The 20,333-nt window shown below is 44.2% G+C and overlaps 2 protein-coding genes across 3 annotated transcripts; one reads left to right on the top strand and one right to left on the bottom strand.

The window, feature by feature from the left end:
• Window positions 1–2,383: 2,383 nt before the first annotated feature.
• On the top strand, window positions 2,384–9,614 carry ZDHHC4 (zinc finger, DHHC-type containing 4). Of its 2 annotated transcripts, none has more exons than XM_010570484.1 (6): window positions 2,384–2,804; window positions 5,194–5,242; window positions 6,923–7,101; window positions 7,190–7,315; window positions 7,969–8,213; window positions 9,309–9,614. In XM_010570484.1, exons 1-6 carry the CDS (start codon window positions 2,597–2,599, stop codon window positions 9,591–9,593), a joined length of 1,092 nt encoding a protein of 363 aa, XP_010568786.1. In that variant the 5' UTR covers window positions 2,384–2,596; the 3' UTR covers window positions 9,594–9,614. The 2 variants fall into 2 exon arrangements, with proteins under 2 accessions (XP_010568786.1, XP_010568787.1); XM_010570485.1 differs by having other exon boundaries at window positions 2,584–2,804; window positions 5,169–5,242.
• Window positions 9,615–9,623: 9 nt separating this feature from the next.
• Window positions 9,624–20,048, bottom strand: E4F1 (E4F transcription factor 1; the record flags this gene model as incomplete). Its single annotated transcript, XM_010570620.1, has 13 exons — window positions 9,624–12,351; window positions 13,038–13,100; window positions 13,919–14,079; window positions 15,262–15,460; window positions 15,834–16,051; window positions 16,577–16,682; window positions 17,004–17,231; window positions 17,774–17,940; window positions 18,270–18,422; window positions 18,708–18,828; window positions 19,045–19,250; window positions 19,657–19,753; window positions 19,893–20,048. Coding segments are annotated over 13 exons (2,223 nt in total), but the record flags the coding sequence as incomplete, so codon positions are not given.
• Window positions 20,049–20,333: the final 285 nt, after the last annotated feature.

The raw sequence follows: 20,333 nt of genomic DNA, 5'->3' as shown, positions 1-20,333 counted from the left end.
TGAGATCCATGGCTGTGCACTGGGGGGAGCATGCACTGCCCTCCCGTGTTGAGACAGAAATGCACACACCTTCCTACAAACTGTCAGGGCATCTTCTTCGCTATTCACTGCCCAAACAGGCAGGCAAAACTGCAATGGATATTCTTCTTTTTTTTTTTCCAACAAGTGAAGTAATTGCTTCTTTTCCCTGCATTAAGTGTCTTGAGCACTTTAAAACACTGACAGTAAATTTTAATCCTTGCAAGAAATTAGTTATGGGATTCCAAGCTAAAGAAAAGATTGTTTGCTTGAAGACCTTCTGCTAGACTTTGATCAGACAAGATGTTTTAACTGATTTTCACAGCACGTGGGTTGAATGACCTTCATCTGTTTCAGTCTCAACCTGCTGTTAAAAGTATTTGCTGGCTGTTTTGTCCTTGAGCACAGCCTATAAGGCCACTAAGAGTGGATGGAGCTTCTTGGCCGTGCTGGTGCTGGTGCAGCTCCTGCCAGTACTGCAGGCAGCTCTGCACTGTGCACAGGGACCACGGAGCACAAACCCTGCCTGTCTGCCTGCAGACAAATAAACTGTCTCGTGCCCACACTGCTGCCAGCCCCCCTGTCCCCAGGCCCCTTCTATGCTGCCAAATTTGCCAGGTTACATCCAACGTCCCAAACAAACCTACAGCTGTACCTGGAGCAGTACAGAAATTTTGCTGTATCAGCAGGAAGGGAAAAAAATGGCTTTTTCACCACATCCTCCATCAGGAGCACAGTGCCTCAGGCTGCACTCTAGGATAGCTGTGTCCCAGCAATATTTTGGCCGCATTTCTCTCTCTCAGGTTTTGGTTTGGTGCGTTGGGGGCTAAGAACTTACCAGTGAAAAAAAGGTCCCCTTTCTGAAACTCAACCTCATCTCCTGCCGCTGCGTCTCGACCAAGCCAATTAATTTCCTCTCGATGCCAAAGCAGCCCAAGCACCCCTCGGAGGGCTTACCTGTCGTGCCCAAGATCCAGCCAGCAGCAGACTGGGACCCAGAGCTGGCAAAATCATCACAGCAGCTTTGAAGCTTTTGGATCAGTTACCTGGTGGCAGCAACCGGCTGAGTTTCTATGGCAAATTCTACCCAGGCACCGTAACCCAATCGGCCGCTCATTAGCGGCGCTCTGGAGAGCATGGACTGCGCCGGCTGCGGGGACGGTTTCAGTTGACAGCCAGCGCGTAAGGAACCAGCACAGGACTTTTATCTCCTGTGGCTTTAGCCCACCTCAGCCCGGTTCTAGACAAGATCCCTTCAGGTACTGGGGCAAACTCAGCCCTACTTCTTACAGCACGTGGGACGTGATGGTGTGAGAGGAGGCTCCTTAGTAAAAGGGAACATAAAGCTCAGAGCTCCTGTAGAAGACAAAATAGTTTTGCTTTAGAGATTTCACCGAAGGCAACAAATCTGAAGAAGTTTTTGCGGGTCCCTCAGAAATGACACAAGATGCGCCATGCCAGTTACACAGACCCTCTGGAAACAGAAGAAAACGGCACATCAACTCTGCTCAACTCATATGGTAACGAGCTGCCCAGGACCATAAGAGCTCTACACCCAGTTGTGGAATTTATAAAAATGATTTCGCTTTTATTTCTACTGCTTTAATCTCCGTTCTCTGCGGCGGAGGAAGGAAGAAGGCCAGAGCGAACGGCTCTCCCCAGCTCCCTCAGGAGGTGACGGCTGATTCCTCGCTCGATTTGGAGCCGCTTCCCGGTGCGTTTCCCAGCGGCAGCCCCATCCCGACACCGACAACCAGCTCCCCTCAGCCTGGGGAAGGCCCACTCCCCCGTCCCTGGAGCCGCTGGGCCCGGGCAGCTGCCGGTAGCCGGCTGGAGAGGCGCCGTCCTCGGAAACGGACCTTCCGAAGGGCTCGGGGCAGAGCGGGTCAGCCGGCCTGCTCTACCCGGTCCCCGGGGCCGGCCGCTGTGGATCGGGATCCCTCCCGGGATTAGGACGGGGCCGGCCCGGGGCCAACCCCCGCTTCCGGGTGGCACCGGGCCCTGCCGCCGCCGATCCCCGAGCGGCCCGAGAGGGGGGCTCGGCGATCGATTAGCCGGCCTCGGGGGAGGGGCGGGCGGGGACGGGGGCGGGGGGAGCCGCCGCCGCGGCCGCCGCCGGCGGTGTCTGAGGGGAGCGCGGTCCCCGTTGTCCCCCCGCCGGGGCCAGCGCCTTCCCGCCCAGCCCGCTGTTCCCTCGGGGCTGGGGACCGTCGCCTTCGACGCCCCGACTGTGTCCCCTCGGGTTCCTGCCTGCCCGGGGGGTTCGGAGGCCGTAGGCCCCTGGCCCGGGGCCGGTCCTCGGTCCCGCCGTCGGTTCCCGGGGTCGGGCAGGGCGTCGGGACCGGGGTCGTCCCCCGTTGCAGGCAGCGCGCAGGCAGCCGCTGCGGCCCGGAGCCCCGAGGCCTGGCAGAGGCCCAGCCTCTCCGTCCCGTCAGTGAGTCTGAGGGCGCCGGGCCCGACAGACAGACAGACACCATGGACACCAGCCCTGTGCTCTCCTGGAGGGGTCGGGGCGGGCTGGCTGGACTCGGGGCCGCTTCACTCCTCCGTTTGAGGGATGTGGTGAAGGGTGTGAAGCATGGCGAGGCCCGGGCGCTGCTGCAGGCCTGAGCTGGCACCGACGGGCACTAATAAGCGGCTTCTGTTACGTTACAGGGCTCGGGATGGACTTTCTGACACTCTTCTTGATTTACTTGTGTTTTGTTCTCGCTGCTATTGCTCTACTCTGCATCTGCACGGGAAGGAAGGAGAGTTGCCTCGCAAGAAGCGTCAATGGTGCAAGCCAGGTAAAGAACCGAGCTTTCAGAGCGATGATCATCTCCCGTTCTGGTGGCCTGCCCTAGTTTGTCGTGCTAAAATTAGCGTATTTCTTCTCCATAAAAATGCTCATATATGCGGTTAGAGTGATGATACGGCGTATTCCATATTTCATCCTATTTTGACAACTGCTTTCAGGCAAGCTCTCATTGGGATTGGAAATAGAAATACGCTTCCTTTCGGCTGATGAAATCCTGACCAAGCAGGTAGTGAAAAACGATTTGCGTCTACAGCTCCTGTTCCTGCGTCTGCTGGTCTGGCCAGCTGCAGTCACCGCAGGGTAGTAGTAAGGACGGAGCTTCTCGCGATGCTACAAGTACATTGTTCAGTGACACCATAACACGTCAGCTTTGAGAAATTAAATAATAATGAGGCCCCAAGTATTTGCAATTTTATGGTATTTGCTGCTGTCATTAAGAGGAAGAAGGTGGGGGGAGGTTTGAGGATTAAAACGGAGAGAATTGTAACTGGTGGCAAATATTTTAGGGGAATTTCTTTAATGTGAGTCTGTAATAATGCTGCAGGCTGTTGTTTCTTAAGAAAGAGGGAGGAATGAAGAGCTTTAGAAGAGGATTAAGAATTGGCATTTTATTGTAAAAAACAGGGAATGAATTGAAAAGGCACTAGCTTATTTTTCTGTCTCTTGGGCTGTGTCTGAATGAAGAAGGAAAAAAGGTGTAGCATTCTTGGAAAGGATAAGAGAATTATCATTTAAATTGTAAATAGTATTTAATGCTGTTTACATGAGTCTGTTTAGACTTTAATTTTTATTACTAGTAGTATACTTTATTTTGCTTTATAGGCACACAGAACACTGCAGTGAAATTTATTGTTTTCCTACATTTCTTAATAGCTGCTTCTATGAAACGTGTAACGATCAGCAGTTAAAATACTGCTGTGATAGAAAGTCACTGTCTGGAGAAATGTAATAGATACTTGTATATGTGAAATAAATATAGGTAATCCTAAATAGTTTCTCTAGACACTGTATTTTAAATTCATTTGCGACTGTAATTAATGAAGCCTGTAAGCCTGGAAGTTTGTTGAAATTGTTTGACTGCACTCCTGTAAGAGCCTTTAAAGTATTCATTGTGAGCAATATGAAGTAATTAACTTGCACAGAGCACAGCTGTTTCTAGCTCTATGGCAAGTCAGCTTCCACCCCCCAGCTTGTTTTCCTTGCTGCCAGCCATTCAGTTGTGCGGGATGGTTATATGCATTGTACAAGTCTTCTCATTCCCTCCTACTTTCATCATCACTACAAGCAGAAACCATATTTGTAAAAGCCTTTTGCTTTGGTGTAAGGAATGGCTGAAATACAGGGGATTGCTGTACTGTATGTGGGGGAACAATGGATACTGAATGTAATGTTAGACTGTACTAACACACGTACAGTTAATTTAAATTTGAATTTTGCAATTGCATGCAGGTTACTTTTCTGTCTAGCTATGTTTCCTATTGCAGTACACAGCCTCTTTTTAAAAAGACTTGTCACTTGAACCGCTGATAAGAGGCATACCAGTTAAAAGAAAAATATTTAACATCTCATCTCTACATATGCTTTTTGCCTTCTGGTCTTTCACACCTGAGACAAGAAGCTCTCACTGCATATTTTCTTTCCCTGTCAGCTAGAAATAGGCTCAGCTGCTCTAATTCCTCCACCACTGATGAAGCAGCATGTTGCTATAGAGATCTGTCATCTTCTCAACAGCAGAGTCAAACAATTCTGCAGTCACAGACTATTGCTGAGGATTTCACTGAATGAAGACAGGCAGTTTTCTTCTTCATTGTGTCTAGCCGTTTTTGAAACGGTAGTTAGATAGACGTGGAGTTATCAGACTGGATCATAGCTGTAGCTGAAGAAACTGGATGTTTTGGTTTTGGTGGGGTTTGGTTTTTGGTTAGGTTGTGAGGTTTCTTCCTTTTTCTGGAGGGTAGGAGGCTTTATCCCTTTGCTTATCTCCGCTTGCATCTGTCAGATGTCCTGATGAAGCATATTGTAGTTTGGAAATTGCTCAGTTCTATCCCTTGCTTAACCAGTTACCCAGTCTACAACCCGATATAAGCTGCTTATAACTTTCACACATTAACCCAGATACATTTGTTTGTGCCTATGGGGCTCCTGAGAATATAGAACCTCACTCCCGTTTTGAAAACTCCAGCAGCGTACCTATATTCTTAGGAGCTCAGATACCCCTGAAAATGAGCTTCCTCCCCAATGACATGGCTGCAGATATATCACTGAGGGATTAGGTGACTTGTATTTTTATTTGAACTTTCTACACCGCAGAAGTGATGTGCAATTCAGATAACAGTATTTTCATTTGCTTCAGGTATTGTCATTTGTAATCCCCACACGGCTCCAGAGAGTGACACAGAAGGCACTTCACAGGCTCTTCCACACAAGGTATTGCACTTTTTTTATGCTTTTGACATTATTTTTTACTAGTATTTCTGGTTACTATAGATGACCTCCTGCCACCATCAGAGCTTTCAGTATTATCCTTAGATATTCTCTCTTCATTAGGGGTGCTTGTCAGGGATTACAGATTGCCTTTAAGGTTTGCCACACTGTTGTCTTTCTGTTCCTTGCTTATTGCTGGGAAGATGGTACCCTGAAATATTTGAACATACTGACAAATAAAGATTATGTGGCTCAGTAGCTTCCAGTGTGACTAACAGATGTTGGTCACGCTGGTGGGAGACTGCATCCACGTGAGAATTACAACAGACTCTCTGGCAGCTGCAGAATGAGTTTAGACAGAGCTAGCGATCCCCGTCCTCTCCCTCAAATCCCATTAGTCTTAGTCCAGCAGCTTGGATGTCCAGGAGGCTCAAGGGGAAGCTGCACAGCTGCCAGTGTGCAGTCTGCTGTACACTGTAAGGTGAATTTTGTAGTGTCCCATAAACTTTGGTGCTTTAGGATCTGCTTTGGGAACAATTTAAATACTTTTCCTCTGGGGGCAGCAACTCCAATATGACAGACACTTCATGTGTTGTATACAGCTGCTGAATGTGTGCTGCAGTTGTTTTGTTGCCTGCTGTGCGGATTCTCTGCTGTTAACACAGCCCAAGAGAGAGTGGTTACACTGTCAAATGTGCAGTCAGCAGCAGAGCAATTATCTGATGAGCCTAGTGTAGTTGTCATTGCTAGACTGTGCTGTGCGCTGGAGACGCTTGATCCTCCATGCACACCCTTCAACTATGTCACCTCATTCAAGCAAGAGATTTTTCAGTTCATGCAGAAGTCCAGTGTGGCACAGCACTTGAGGGTATCTTCTTGTAGGCCTGCAGTTGAGAGGACACTCCACAGGATCCTGCTGGATTACACACAGAAATGGTGTAGGAGAGAGCAGTAGAGGAGAGCTTGTCTGCAACAGACTTCCCGCTGTAGTAAAATAAACATCACTAGTTACTTAAAACTCATAACAAAAGTCCAGCAAACTGATGTATAATGCAGAGAACTGCAGTAAGTGAACATTGCTTTCCTAATGTGTGGCTTATGTGAGCATCTGTTTGCCAGGCTGCTGAAAGTTGTTGCTCAGTATGATGCATCCCAAACAAACCTGCCTGCCAAACAGTTGTGCAGCTTGCCTTGCAGAAGCTGTAGTCTCCTGACAGGTTGGAACTAGTGTTCGCCATTGCTAACCTCCTGCCGTGCTAATTTCATAACAGCTGCTTATATTATTACAGTTTTTTTAAGATTACCTTTAACTGGGGTTTTCTTTGCTTTCAGAGCAGCATACAGCAAATGTATTCTGGCAGAATGTGTCGTGGCCTATTGCTGTGGCATATTTTGTCAGCACTAAGGGTGCTTTGTACTTGACTACTGTTGGAAAAAAAATGCAAAGGACATGACAAAATGGAATTGAATTTAGCTGGCATATTTAAAGGAGCGTATGTGGGAAGAAGAGAAGGAGAAGCCACTGGATGGAGAAAACACTATTAATATGCAATTCATGCTGGCCTGAAAACCTAAAAGAGGTGTCTCTTGCATTTGGAAAGTCTTTGCTGATCACCTCTGAGTGTACTTGACCTGTTAATCAGGATGCTGAGTATTAAATAGACTGTCCCCTTTCTGTTACAGAAGCTGTTTGTTTGTTGTCCTGCATGTAGCCTTGCAAGCTGCAGTGTATGGGGAATACACATGGGAAGTGTTTGTTTACTGCTGGGAGCTGCAGTTCCACCTCCTCCTCCTGCTGCTGCCCTACCTGCTGCTGGCTGGGAACATGGGCTGTTTCATTCTCTGCTCCCAGGCCAATCCGGGTAAGCTCATGCTGATTGTGAGCTGTAGCTGTTTGAAAAGATGGTACAAACACCATTACTTTTACTGTTTTTCTTGTTTCTTTCGCAGGTATAATAACAAAATCAAATCATGCATCATTGGTTAAGATTTATGCATATGATGGTGTATTATTTCAGAAAGGCATTGTGTGTCCTACGTGCAACATGGAGAAGCCAGCCAGATCAAAACATTGCAGTAAGAATCTTAACTTCCTTGATAAGCATAACAGTAATACTTTCCTAAATTAATTCTCAATCAATAACTGCAGTTCAGACTACATCCGTTCTGTTACCCAGCTTGATGCACCCAGGACTGGTTTGTTTTACTGGGGTCCCAGATTACAGCTGCCCTTTACCCATCCATGGAACTGTTTTGCTGCTCTTTCATCTCACAGAAATTACCAGTTCTGAGGGTATCATTTGGGGTCAGGTACAGGCAAGCTTTTGAGCATCTAGAAGTTAAATGAAAAATTATCTCCTGTCAAGACCTGAGTTCAGGATATTATGTTTCTCTTGCAGAATTTGCTGTTATCATCTAAAACAAAGCTGGGGGCTGCAATTTCTACCTTTCATAGGCTTTGCTAGGGAGTACTGTCAGAGAAACCAAAGTCTTTGAGCTGCAGTTTTGGTGAATAAAAGAGGAAATGAGATACATGTTTTTGTTTTTAGTATTGGATTTTTTTTATGATAGGCAGTTGAAATGAATGTATTTGCTTAAAAAGCTATCAGCTAAATCATGACCATAATTTTCAAGATTTTTTCAGATGAAAAACTATCCTGATCTGTGCAAAAATAAAATTGATTATTTAAAAAACAAATAACTGTCTTTTGTCATTTACTCCTCATCAGGTTTCTGCAGTATATGTGTACATCGTTTTGATCACCACTGTGTGTGGGTCAACAACTGCATTGGTGCCTTCAATGCAAAGTATTTCTTCCTTTACCTCTTCACACTGACTGCCATGGCTGCAACCGTTGCAATCATCACCACAGCATTTCTCATCCAAGTGGTGCTGCTGTCAAATATGATGCATGGGAGTTACATTGATGACCAAGGACAAGAGCGTGCTGTTGAGATTCTCTTCCTCATTCAGGTAAGTTTATGCTGTCTGGGTTATTAGCTTATAAAAAGGCTTATGTCAGTCTTTGCTTTCAGGAATCTTATAAGTCCATCTGTTCTCACAGGCAGGATGTGGACAGACTGCAATTTTTTACCAACTTTACACAGCTAATTAAGTTTAGAAAACTGCTGTTGCAGGATACTTTAAAAATAAGGGATTTTTCTCACAGCACTTCATTCCACTCTCCCGTTCTTTGGATTTCTGTCTCCAGGCTGCTTTCACTCAGCAGATCTGGTTCATAAAGAATGACTTTACATTCCAATGACCATCTACTGTAGTAACGTTTAGGAAACAGTTGACAATCCTTGAGATACCTTCACGGAGATGTTAAAGCAGGACCTTACTACCCTGGAATTTAGATACTTGAATATTTTCTCTCACATACAAGCAAAGAGTGACTTTGAGTCTCTCTAGCACTTGAGCCATTTGCATTTCAATCCCCTCATCCCTTTCTGTAGTATGGCAGTGAGGTGATAAGTAGAAAATGCTTTATCCTTTCCTCATCCTAGACAACAAATGTTTCAGCCTTGGACTCTTACAAAGGGATCTTGGTCAGGGAATGTTTGCTCATGTTTGAGCAGTACCATTACCACTCCCCAGTATTGGAATTTAACTCAGAAAAGAGCTGCTTCAACTGTATCATGTCAGCAAAACCTGAAGTTGTACCAGATTGTAGCCTCTTCATTTGGCAGTTTGTTTTCAGATGATCTGCATTAATGATTTTAATTAAAAAAACAAAACAAAACAAAACAAAACCAGCAAAACCCCAATATGAAATACAAACATTCAGAGAGAGATGGGTGTAGAAAATCTCTCGCATATTAGCAAGGCTTGTGAGGAAATACATTTCTGGAAATCTCTATGCTCTACTCAAAGATTCAGTCACAGGGATGGACCGTCACTGAGCTGGATGGATGGAGGATAGGGCTGTGACCTTGTTTCTGGGGCTGCACAGTTATGTGCACGTATGGATGTGCATTTCAGCTGGCGTGTTGCCACAGTCACATGCCTTCATGTGATTTGATGCTCCCAACTTCTTAACTAAGTTATTATTTTCTTTCTTTGCAGCACCTTTTCATGACTTTTCCTAGGATTGTCTTCATGCTTGGTTTTGTCATTCTTCTCACACTTGTACTGGGTGCATACTGCTGTTTCAATCTATATTTGGCCTTAACCAACCAAACTTCCAATGAATGGTATAAATCCAGAAGACATGGGTGTTCCCACTATCTAGCATTGCAGCCTCATGACAGACGAGTTGTCTACAAAAACATTTATTCTAAAGGAGTCTGGATGAATTTAAAGGAAATCTTTAAGCCTCCTACAGTGTTGGAAGGAAAGAAGAAAACGTGAAGATACTATTCTATGTCCATTTTTAAATTTTTTGTAAGACTTTATTTCAGCAGTGTGCTTTGAAGCCCCAGACAACTTCTGTGAACAGATTACTGTATGTCAGTTAAGTAACTGGAAACTGTTTTCACAAAGCTGACCAGTCTTCCAAAAAACTAGAGTTCTTCCAAGTTTGTCTGTAACACTACTCGTACCAGTTGTGACAGTGGCCTGTTAGTCTTTTCAGACACAATGACAGTACAGAAGCAAGCTGGACTAGAGTTAGGTTCACTTAAGGAACACATACACAAGGAACTTTTTTTATGGTTACTGTTTTGTACGCTGCATAATATATACCACTGTATATTAGGCAAACTGAGTTCCTAAGTTACTTTGGTATGTCTTAAGTAGGTCTTCCTGCAGGAGACTTTACAGGAATCTAGCAATGTCACACTTGTGGAAGTGGCACTTATTTGTCAATTATTCACATTTTTTTTCCCCTGAAGGAAAAGAGTAACTCACAGCTGACTGCAGTATTCTGATTAACGATGCCAAAGCAGAGCACTATTTAAGAGACTTCACTTGGTGAGATCTCTGAGTTTAAGCTCAGTCTTCTGTTTCCCTGTTAGAGGGACCAGTATTGAATTTGCTGGTATGGAGAGGGAAGTTTGGTCCATCTTACTGAAATGAATCTTTTTCTCTGTGTGTGCGCTTGCAAGGTAAGAGCTAACAAAGAGCTGCTATGAACTTTGAGGAAGCATCATCTTTTTTATCTTTGTTTTGCAAATTATTAACCCATTACCATTAAGTACAATAGGTTGCATGTATGTAGCTGAAAAACCCCATGATTACTGGCAGAATCTTAACCTGGAGAAACCATGTTCTACTGCAAATTCGTAGTAGTATGGAGCACCTTAATTTCAGAAAGGAAACTACTACAAGTGCTACTTCTCCTTACCTGCTAAGTCTCTTTCTTGATACCTATTTTCAGCTCGTTCAAATTAAGATACCATTTCAGCCTTAAAGTCATGAAAATGGTGGACTTCTGGGCAGAATTTCAGCATCCTGAAAAGGGTATCAGAAATTTGATACTGAGCTTTGGACATACAGGTCCTGGCAGATTAGACTTAATCCTTCTGGTGTTTCTCATCTTTATTGCATTGTTCAATATACCTGTTCACAGCAAGAGGCTCAACCACGTCTTAGGTGTTTCTTAGTATTTTGGGCATTTTGCAGCAGGGGAAGTTACAGTTGCTGAAGCTGTTTCTAGGGCTGCCCACCCACAATCACTGAACAGGCCACTTCAAAAGCACAGCAGTGACATGGTCTTCCACCTCTGTACAGGGATTCTCTAGGTGAACACTGAAAGGCAATTCATCGGTGTCCCTCAAGAAAACCCTCTGCCTTAACAGCAGAGGACAAAAGTATACTTGCAGCTATGCAAGCGGCCTTCTGAAATCCTTCCAACTTAGGATCGCTTCAGAGATCTCCAAAGCATCGCTGTACTGGCTGCTTTTAGAGGCTTGTGCTGGCTCTGGGAAAAACAGCATGTTTGACTCACCCAGCGGTGAGGGTCTCTTAATTTAAGCACTATGTTAGGTGGCCCTGTTCTCTTCTCAGAAATTCTTCTGAGTGATAATAGAGCAGAAATTGGAAAAATATAGTAAGAACTTTAAATAACTTTATTTTTAAAAATGTATTTATTTACATGCCGCATCTGTACAATATGCAATTAAAAATCCGTATATGGTTTAAAAAAAAAAAAAATCATATACAGTATGGCTTTACATACCAACAGACTAGCTCTCAGAGTAGCCTGTCTGGCATTGCAAGGGTACAATGATGCATTCTTTCATAGACCAGTATATAAGGCTATTTGTCCAGGATATAAAAGAAAAGAAAAGAAAAATACTGCAGTACCATGCCTTAGGAGGACTAAAGTAGTGAGGTTAAAGGCATGAAAGTTTTTGAGCGGTGGTGAATGCACACCAGAACTCCTTAGGTTTGGTTTTCTTGGTTTGTTTTAAATGCATACTATTAAGGTACTCTCTTAAAGAGACCCTATGTATTTGCTTCACTTTCTGAATCCTTTTAAATACCAGAACACTACTGTCCTGTGGTCAGAGGTAAATGCTTTGCAAAGGATCTTCCTTTATTTGAGGCAGCTGTACAAAATGCCAAGACTGTCAAATACGGCCTATCAGTCACTTCCACAGTATAACCATGCAGAGGTTTTAAACTACTGTTATTTCCATTTTAAACAGAAAACATCGTGGGGCTGTACCATCCTGTTAAGCCACTTACCTATAGAAGCATTCTCTCCCTTGCTTTCTGAACAATTATAATGGCAAACTTAGGACTGATCAAATTCCCCAAATAGGAGAAAAATAGTAAGTTTTACATTTAACATCTGTCACTAGCTGCATGCTGTTCATTACACAATCACAGTCTGGACTTCCACCTCCCCCTCCTCAGAGGCAATCACAAACTCTCCTGCATGTTCCATTATTTCAATATCCTCAGATGCCACCATCGTCACCGTTGCTTCTTCGGTCTCGATGCTACCCTCCGTAGTCAGCACTGTTCCTTCTCCGATGGCGGAAGCCAGCGTCATAGCGACCTGCTCTGTGAGGCTTTCGGGGGTCGCAATGGTGATGGTGTCCGCAGCATCTGTGGTTACTTCAGAGTTTTCTGCCACGGTGACGTTCTGTACAATGATCTGGTGACCAGAGTTTGCTTGATTTACTATTTGTTGCACAACCTTCATAATGTGGCTGTCAACCTACATGAAAAGAACATAGGCCACGTTATTTCTTGGTGTATTGTACTCTGTTAGAAGTACAGACAGTTATCATCACCATAAACAGTGCTTGATGACCAGCAGGGCAGTATAACAACCAGCATTTAATTCCAATTTCCTCCAGCTGTTCACTGAAGTTCTCATAGCCCCGAGAACAGCAGACTCTTAGAACATGTCACACCTCATGTCACTGAAGATATTTTCACCAGCGGGGTGCTTCCTACAAAAAGTCAAACTACTATTTATAGAAAAATCTTAACGATGCATGCCCAGACATTTAAACTGACCGAATGCAATTCAGGAGCCTAGCCAGCCTCTGACTTCGCAATAACCGTTTTTTTCTGGCATTCAGGAATGCCTTAAGAGGATCATTTCCCCAAGGCTGAAGTGTAACTGTACAATTCTACTCAGCTGGCAACTGTGCTCTCATGTATGAAGCCACACCAAGTCGCTGGCCGCCATCACTGAGAGGATCTGGGGTTAACAGAGCCCGGTCAAACACAGTATGACCAGTACTATGTTCTTATACAGACAGGTCTGCAGATCTACAGAGGTAGGTAAATTAATTATTTGAAGTTGAGTTTATTTAGCATGACTTTCAGACACTAAAAGTGATTCATTTCATCTACAGCGAGTCCTCAAAATAATAGTTTATGCATCTGCTTTACCTCATGTCTTGTTCCCTCAATTATTTCAGTAGCTTCGCTGGTCTCAATGTCTTCTGTAGCAGTCTTGAAAGACAAAATATGATGATTCCCTTTTTAGATTATTACAAAAAAATCTTTTATTACCAAGATACAAGGCACTAAGATCACTTACAAAAGTCTTTCTGTTCCCCCCATGATGCAGTAGCTACTCTAAAACAACTCCCCCTGAAATTACCTCCGAATCCCATTATCAAGAGCTACTTAAAAGTAACGCAAAGTGCTCACAAATAACTGAAAGAGAACATCGTCTCTCAGCAGGACTCAGCCAACTGGCAGATTTTTCTCCTATTGGAGAAAAACTATGGCAGCACTAAACGGACTCAATAAATGAACTGTGTTATTCTGCACGGCTGAGTACTGGTTCTTTGTCACAAAGGGGAAGAAAGCAAAATGTGTAATTCATTGCTTCTGGCAGCCACAGCCAGTTAAAAACAACAGAGATTATTTTGGACAAAATAAGCTAAATAGAAATGCGAGAAAAGAGTAGGTAAAAGTTGAGGGAAAGCTGAAGCAAGTTTGTGAGGACATAAAATCTCATCTAGTCAGAAGTTCTCAGTCTCAGCCTTCTGATGAACTACTGTCAGTCTTCCCTGCATTCTCATTTTCCTGCCTACATTACACATAGGACTTCAGAAGGGTGGTAAAATAGGCTCCAGGTGCTCTCCTTCTGAACAAGATTAATCCTACTTATTCCTAGGGTCATGCAGGCAGGGGTAGCATTAGCTAGATCCTATTGTATCTTCTCCCAAAAGCCTAGATGAGGAACATGCACGACTGCAGTTTTTACTGACAAAATACCGTGCTAAGTTCAGAATGAGAAGGCTCTTTGCCCCACTTCTTACCTCAATGATGTATTCCTGAGTGTCCGCCACCACTGAAGAAAACTCTACCAAAACAGTGTGAGGATCTTCAGAAATGACTGTTGCAGCTAAATTGTCAGCTGACTGACTTTCCTCAGACATGATCACTTCTTCCACCTCTTTCAAAGCAAGGAGGCAGCCACCTGAATGGTATTCCAAAAATGCCAGAAAAACATTTCTCATAACCATCCCAAATACAGGAGTGCCTGGAAAACACTATGCAGCACAAACAAGACCCCTTTAACAGGATGCAGCTGACAAGCGACCAGCAGTCAGACAACAGTCATCCCACCACAACCGGCCAAGTAATGGCTTAGAAGAGGCCTGCGGGACACCAGACGACAGAACCGAGCCTCCAGCAGAGCAACTGTCCAGTGCAATTTCAAAAAATACACAACTAAACTCAGATGCATAAAACCACACAAGATTTCAAAAGCCATATGTGAAGAACATACAGTAAGATTTCTGGTATATTTTAAGTCATGTATCTTTTCTGCTTATGCACTGCATTTCAGTATCTACCTAGGAAACTCTTTTTTTTCCTCCAGTAAACTTGCATCATCATCACTACCTGAAAAAGTTTGAAAATCCGTGCTTAGGAGCTAAAGGAGCAGCAGCTCCGGTGCAACTAATCCGATCAAACAAGATTATCTGCGAGAACTTAACTCTACTTAAGACGTTTTCCTCACAGAACATCCACATTTTGTGTTTTTACAGGATTTCATAAAACACCCAAATTAGTATGAGCCACATCTTAAGTTTTACAGTCCCCTCACCTCTTCCCCCACACAGAAATCAAATCAAGCGCTCTCTGGCATTACTTTGCAAAAACTTTAATTTTCTCCCTTTTTGTGTATAGCCTTGGAACAGAACAACTTCACAGTTCAGGGTAGACTCTTGCACGGTATAGGGTCTGTCTTCCCCACTTATGGCAGTGCCGACACTGCAGAGACCACTTAAGCCAGAGTTTGGAGCAGAAAGCCCACAGCACTCCTGCAGTTAGATTCTTAATGCAAATTCTGGTTTGGTTATTTTTATTTAGATTATCTAGATTTTACATTAGAACTGTTTTATGGCTGTTCATTCAGCATCATTTTTGGTCAGAAAGATCACAATAGAAATATTCATTAATGTAGATGAAAAAAATACAATGCATCTCCTTCTGATGCAACTGAGATGCAGATGAACAAATGGCCTTGGACGCAGATTGTTAGATCCACTCTAAAAAGCCATTACCATTCAGCCAAAAAGCAGCTTGTCCAAACCCAATCCTGGAACACCACACATGCCCTGCACCCCTATGCAGACAAGCTTTGCCACCTCACCTTTGGTTTTTAAGTGCCTGTTGAGAGTGCCGTGCTCTGCAAACCCTCGCCCGCACTTGTAACACTTAAAAGGCTTTTCCCCCGTGTGATGGCGGATGTGGCGGACCAGCGAGCCCTTTTCCCGAAAGCCCCGACTGCAGTACTGGCAGACATAAGGCTTATCCTCTAAATGCGTACGGAAATGAACTTGCTGGGCATTCTGTACAAAGAGAGAAGCAAGAGAAGGGCAGCTGAAGGGAATGACAAACTCAAGCAAGCAGTATTTTAGCTTCCAGGGTAAAAGCCAACATCTTTGAGGACTTCTCATGAAAGAAACTATGAAGACTTGTTTTTATTATTATTACGTAATTTTTTCCGCACACAAAGGAACAGTTTCTTCACAAATGTGAAGGTTTTATTAAGACTGTCCCTCTTTTCCCCACTAAAACAAAAGCTCCTTCTGAAGCTTCAGATCACGTCAGAGGCAGGTGAGCTGGCATTTGTTCTTTCAGGAGCAAAACTTCCTAACTTCTCCCAATCCCTGGCTCTGGAAGGGAAAATCTGAATGCAAGCCTGTTGTCAGGGAGACGCACCTTTGTCTTGTACCGCTTGCCACACTTTGGACAGGAATACGGCCGCTCATCAGAATGCACTCTTCGATGCCCCTTCACATGTGCAATGGTCTTGTAGAGCTTGCCACACTCTCCACAGCGGAAGCGCCGTTCATTCACATGCACTTCTTGATGCTTTTTTAGCAGATAGCCCTTTGTGAACTCTCTGCCACACTCCTCACACTTAAAAGGCTTGTAATCTAGAGAGAGAGAGGGAGAACACAAGGTTGATACAGGACAACCAGCAGCAGGAGGTATCTAGTTCATACTGTAATAAAATTCTTAGGAAAAAAATTAACCTGGAGAAGGAGGGAAATTATATTTTCAACTGCATGTATGGGCTTTGTCTCATTCATAAGCAAATTCTGCTCAAATGTTGCTCTTACAGCCTTTGGTGCCTTTCAAGCAGCAGTTCCAGCCCATCAACCTGTTCTGCCATGCTAACCTTTTTACCGGCCTCTTCACAAAATTCTACTTTCAAGGATGCAGTGCAGGCCCTGAAACATGGAAACTTCTTTTTTTAAAAAAAATATTTCTTTTACCCTCTCTGGTTGAGGTCTAGAAAAGTCAACCTTTTTGTATTAATGTATTAAGCATCAGTTGATTTTGCATGGCTAACGGCCATGTAAAGGCAAGGAATTTGAAACAAAGCAAGCTGTACTGTGCTTAAGGTCATAGTAAGACATGGCACATTTTAGACACCAGCATAAGCAGTAGAACTTTACCTAAATGACCTTTGATGTGTGTTTCAAGGGAAGTCACTTCACTGAAGGCTTCATTACAGTGAGGGCAAACGTAACTTTTGTACCCATTTGTTCTTTCTGCATCTGTCTATTGGAAAGAAAATGGTACAACATTAGTATTTTTTGTACTAGTGTGTACAGTAAGTATCACTAACCAAATTCCCAATTAAATACTCCAGCTTTGACAAGAAAGAGATCTATATTGCTAACAGGAGACAGCGAGCGTACTAACAATACACTTAAAGCATACGTGAAAAACATAACTGTAAAAATTGACACAAAGACCCAGGCACAGGGAGAGATGCACTGAGGATAGCATGAGGGGTGGTGAGGCTGACAGTGCTGTCCACAACCAAGTGCAGGCAAGGAAGATTAAAAAATTAAATCTATTTATGGAATACAAACATACCGACTCCACTTGTTCTACTTCAACACACTGTTCCTCACACAGCTCCTCTTCTGCTTCCACTGCTTCATTTTCTATTTCTTCTGTAGCAGCCACAGCAGGCTCATCTGGCTTTTGCATTTCCTCCATAGCGACTCTCTCTATCACAATACCCGAATTCCTCATGGCCTGCCTCAGCAGATTCTCACTGTTCACTTCCCCCTCACACGGCAGCTCCTCAGGATGCGATTGCTGAAGGAATAAACAGCCCAGTAACTGGTACAGCAAATAACACCGTTAGCCCTTTTTTTTTTTTTTCAGCAACATTGCTACTATGACAATCAGTCTTCCTAGGGTGTCTAATGCTGTGATACAGGGTTGAAAGATCAACTGGGGACTGGGGAGGAAGATGAGGTGAATCTGTACTCTGAAAACATATAGTCCAAGGGATGATAAGCTTTTGCTCCTACCACAGAGTCTCATAGCAGGGAATGGTCAACAAAAACACCCTTTCACCTTCTATATCATCCGGTACATGGTGGTGAACGCTACACATCCCCCTGTATGCTATACACATGCTGCTAAGCCTCAGCCACAGCAGCAGATGGCCAGACAAGGTCAGGGCAGAGTTTGCCGTCTATGTTCTCAGATGAAAGAGAAGCTAATTAACCATCTACTTCCACCACACAGAGTTATTCTGAGCACCTAAGAAAATTTTGCTCATGAGGTGAAATACTTCAAAATACTTCTTTGCATAAAACACATGAAGGGTGTTTAAGAGAAATGACACTCACATCTTGGTCCAGGGATTTTGTATCTACAACAGGAAGTTCCTGCATTTGGACGTGGACTTCATGAAGAACGTTGCCTTTTGCATCTGTCACGAGATGAATGACGGGCGAGGCCTCAATGGATTCACTCGCTATTGATGAAACAGTGTCCGTGTTTGAACTACAGGATCCTTCAAGAAAAGCAGCACAATTAATCACTTGGCGTACTGCCACCCCTCACCAATTTGCTGTGCCCTACACAAAATGTGTCTCAGAATATGAGGTGCCTGTTAAAGCCACCTTTGAACCAGATTCTCAAACATTCTTCACAGCCAACACCTGGCTACATGTGCTTCAGGCTAATAGTTTAGCTCTGTAAATTACTTTTTCCTGTATAAAAAATATAAACTGAATACCACAGAAATACTTTTTTCATAACTGAGAAAGAATTTATAGTTCATGTGCCGGGAGCATGCTTGGTTTTATCAGACACAAGGCAGGTATTGACAGCATCACTGACCTGTTGGCAAATCATCTTTATTGACTACTATTTCTTTGTTCATGTTGAAGCGGATTTTTTCAGTGCAAGGTGTCAGAGATTTCAGGTGCCGAGTCAAAGCTCCAGATTCCCGGAAGCTTTTCCCACATTTCTTGCATTTGTAAGGTCTTTCATCTGGAAACAACAAGAATCGAAACAACAGTATTAAACTAACGACAGCCAGTATTCGCTCTATGCAACAGACTGCTAGAACGACGCTTTCAGCTTTCTACAGCAAGCAGACTGTGCTTATCCCAAGACCTTGTGTCGCCTCCCAGCACCCCAAACATCGGGGAGCTCCACGGTCTTGGCTCAGCAGAAGATGGAAAGCAGCAATAAATTCCACTGGAAGGTAAGCTGGATAATCACACACAGCACACTCCAGCAACAAGTAACTCTTATTTTGGAGAACTGTCTTACCAGTGTGACGCCGATGGTGTCGAATCAGAGACCCTTTTGTCCTGAAGGAAGTCCCGCAGAGTTTACATTCATAGTCCTTTCTGCTGCTGTGCGTGATCATGTGAGCTTTGAGGATGCTTGCCTAGGGAAAGAATTTCATTTTAGAAGATGCTCCACATGGTTACAGATTTTACATTTCAGCTGTAAAGAACAACAACACTCCTTCTGAAAGCAGAACTTCCCTTCTGAATGTGTAGCACGCAGTAGAGAAGCACACTGTTATCGAGTCTTGAGATGTCTTGGTTAACAGCTAGCCTAAATAACTCACTAACCCAAACACAGTAGAAGTGACGCTTACTGTTTTAAACGTCTTCTGGCATAATTCACATACATATCGCCCTTCTTTGTTAATCAGCAGCTTAACCTTTATCAGTTCTGTGGCAATGTCCTGCTCCTGATCTTCAGGGTTGCCTTGCTCTTCAGTGACTTCGCCATCGACATGACCATTTGGGTTTTCAAAAACGTGGTCTCCTGCAACAATGACTTCTTTGATGTGCCCACTACCTGGGAAAAGGATACGAAGACAGTTACGTTCTTCACAGAAGACAGCTTTACACGACTAGAGCGATTTACTGTTTCAGCATTTCATGCCAAAGGAAGGAGAAACGGTTACTCTAAACCTGGAATATGGGTCTTTGTAAAGTTCTCATTGCAGCATAAATATTAAAATGGACATTTCTCGAATGGAATTTTAAATCTGATTTGTATTAACACGGAGGGAATTGCAAAGCTGGCCTAGGGATCCCTCTCTCACACCTTTGAGGTAATGCTCAGTCCCAGGTCCCCGTGCTCAGAAACACCGAGGTGTCATGTACCCAACTACAACACAAATCAAACAGAAGAGGACGCTGGACGAGTCAACAAGTTCCTAACCCAGCAGGGGTATAAAGGCAAGCGTCTCGAAGCTCACCTACTATAGCAGATGCGTTGCTGATTTCCTCTGCTATTGAAGATGCTTCAACAACTATATGAGCAACAGTTATCGACTCCTCGACAGAAGGAACGACCTGCTGTAACAGATAACATTTTAGCAGAAAAGTTTTATTACCTTTAAAAACATTGCATTCTGTTCTCTCCCCTCCAACCCAACAGACCGTTGCATCCTAATTATTTTCAGCCACGGCTTGAGGAGAAGCCTGCTGTCACCTTTTGTACTTCTTGGTTGAGGAGACCTGCTGATGCAGCAGCGAGAGCTTCTGGAGCTCGCTGGCAGACCTTTTGTAATTTGTGTTGCACAAATTCTTCCAAGGAGGTGAACTCCGACTGGCAGCGGCCGCACTTATGCACGTCATCTTCATCTACGATTTAAAACGCAGTCATCGGTTTAGGAAAATCCGGCCCCTATTAACGAGCAGCGTTTACACTGAAAACTTTTGGGTTCTGCTTGTCCCGGTGAGCTCCGACGCCAGGAGAGAAGGGGCCCGGCGGCGGGGGCTGCCGAAGGGTGTTTTCGCTCCCGCAACCAGGCGGTTTCTGGAGGTGAGCGGGGCGATCCCCACCACCCCCGGCCGGTCCCCGGGGCTCCGCTCTCGCAGCCCGGAGGAGGGACGGGGCGCAGAGGGGCAACCAGCCAGCCAGCCAGCCGCC

The sequence above is a fragment of the Haliaeetus leucocephalus genome, unplaced genomic scaffold (genome assembly GCF_000737465.1).
Source record: "Haliaeetus leucocephalus isolate CR32 unplaced genomic scaffold, Haliaeetus_leucocephalus-4.0 Scaffold295, whole genome shotgun sequence".
NCBI classification, from domain to species: domain Eukaryota; kingdom Metazoa; phylum Chordata; class Aves; order Accipitriformes; family Accipitridae; genus Haliaeetus; species Haliaeetus leucocephalus.
Note: the sequence above shows the minus strand (reverse complement) of the source record. Positions and strands in the feature narration are given on the sequence as shown.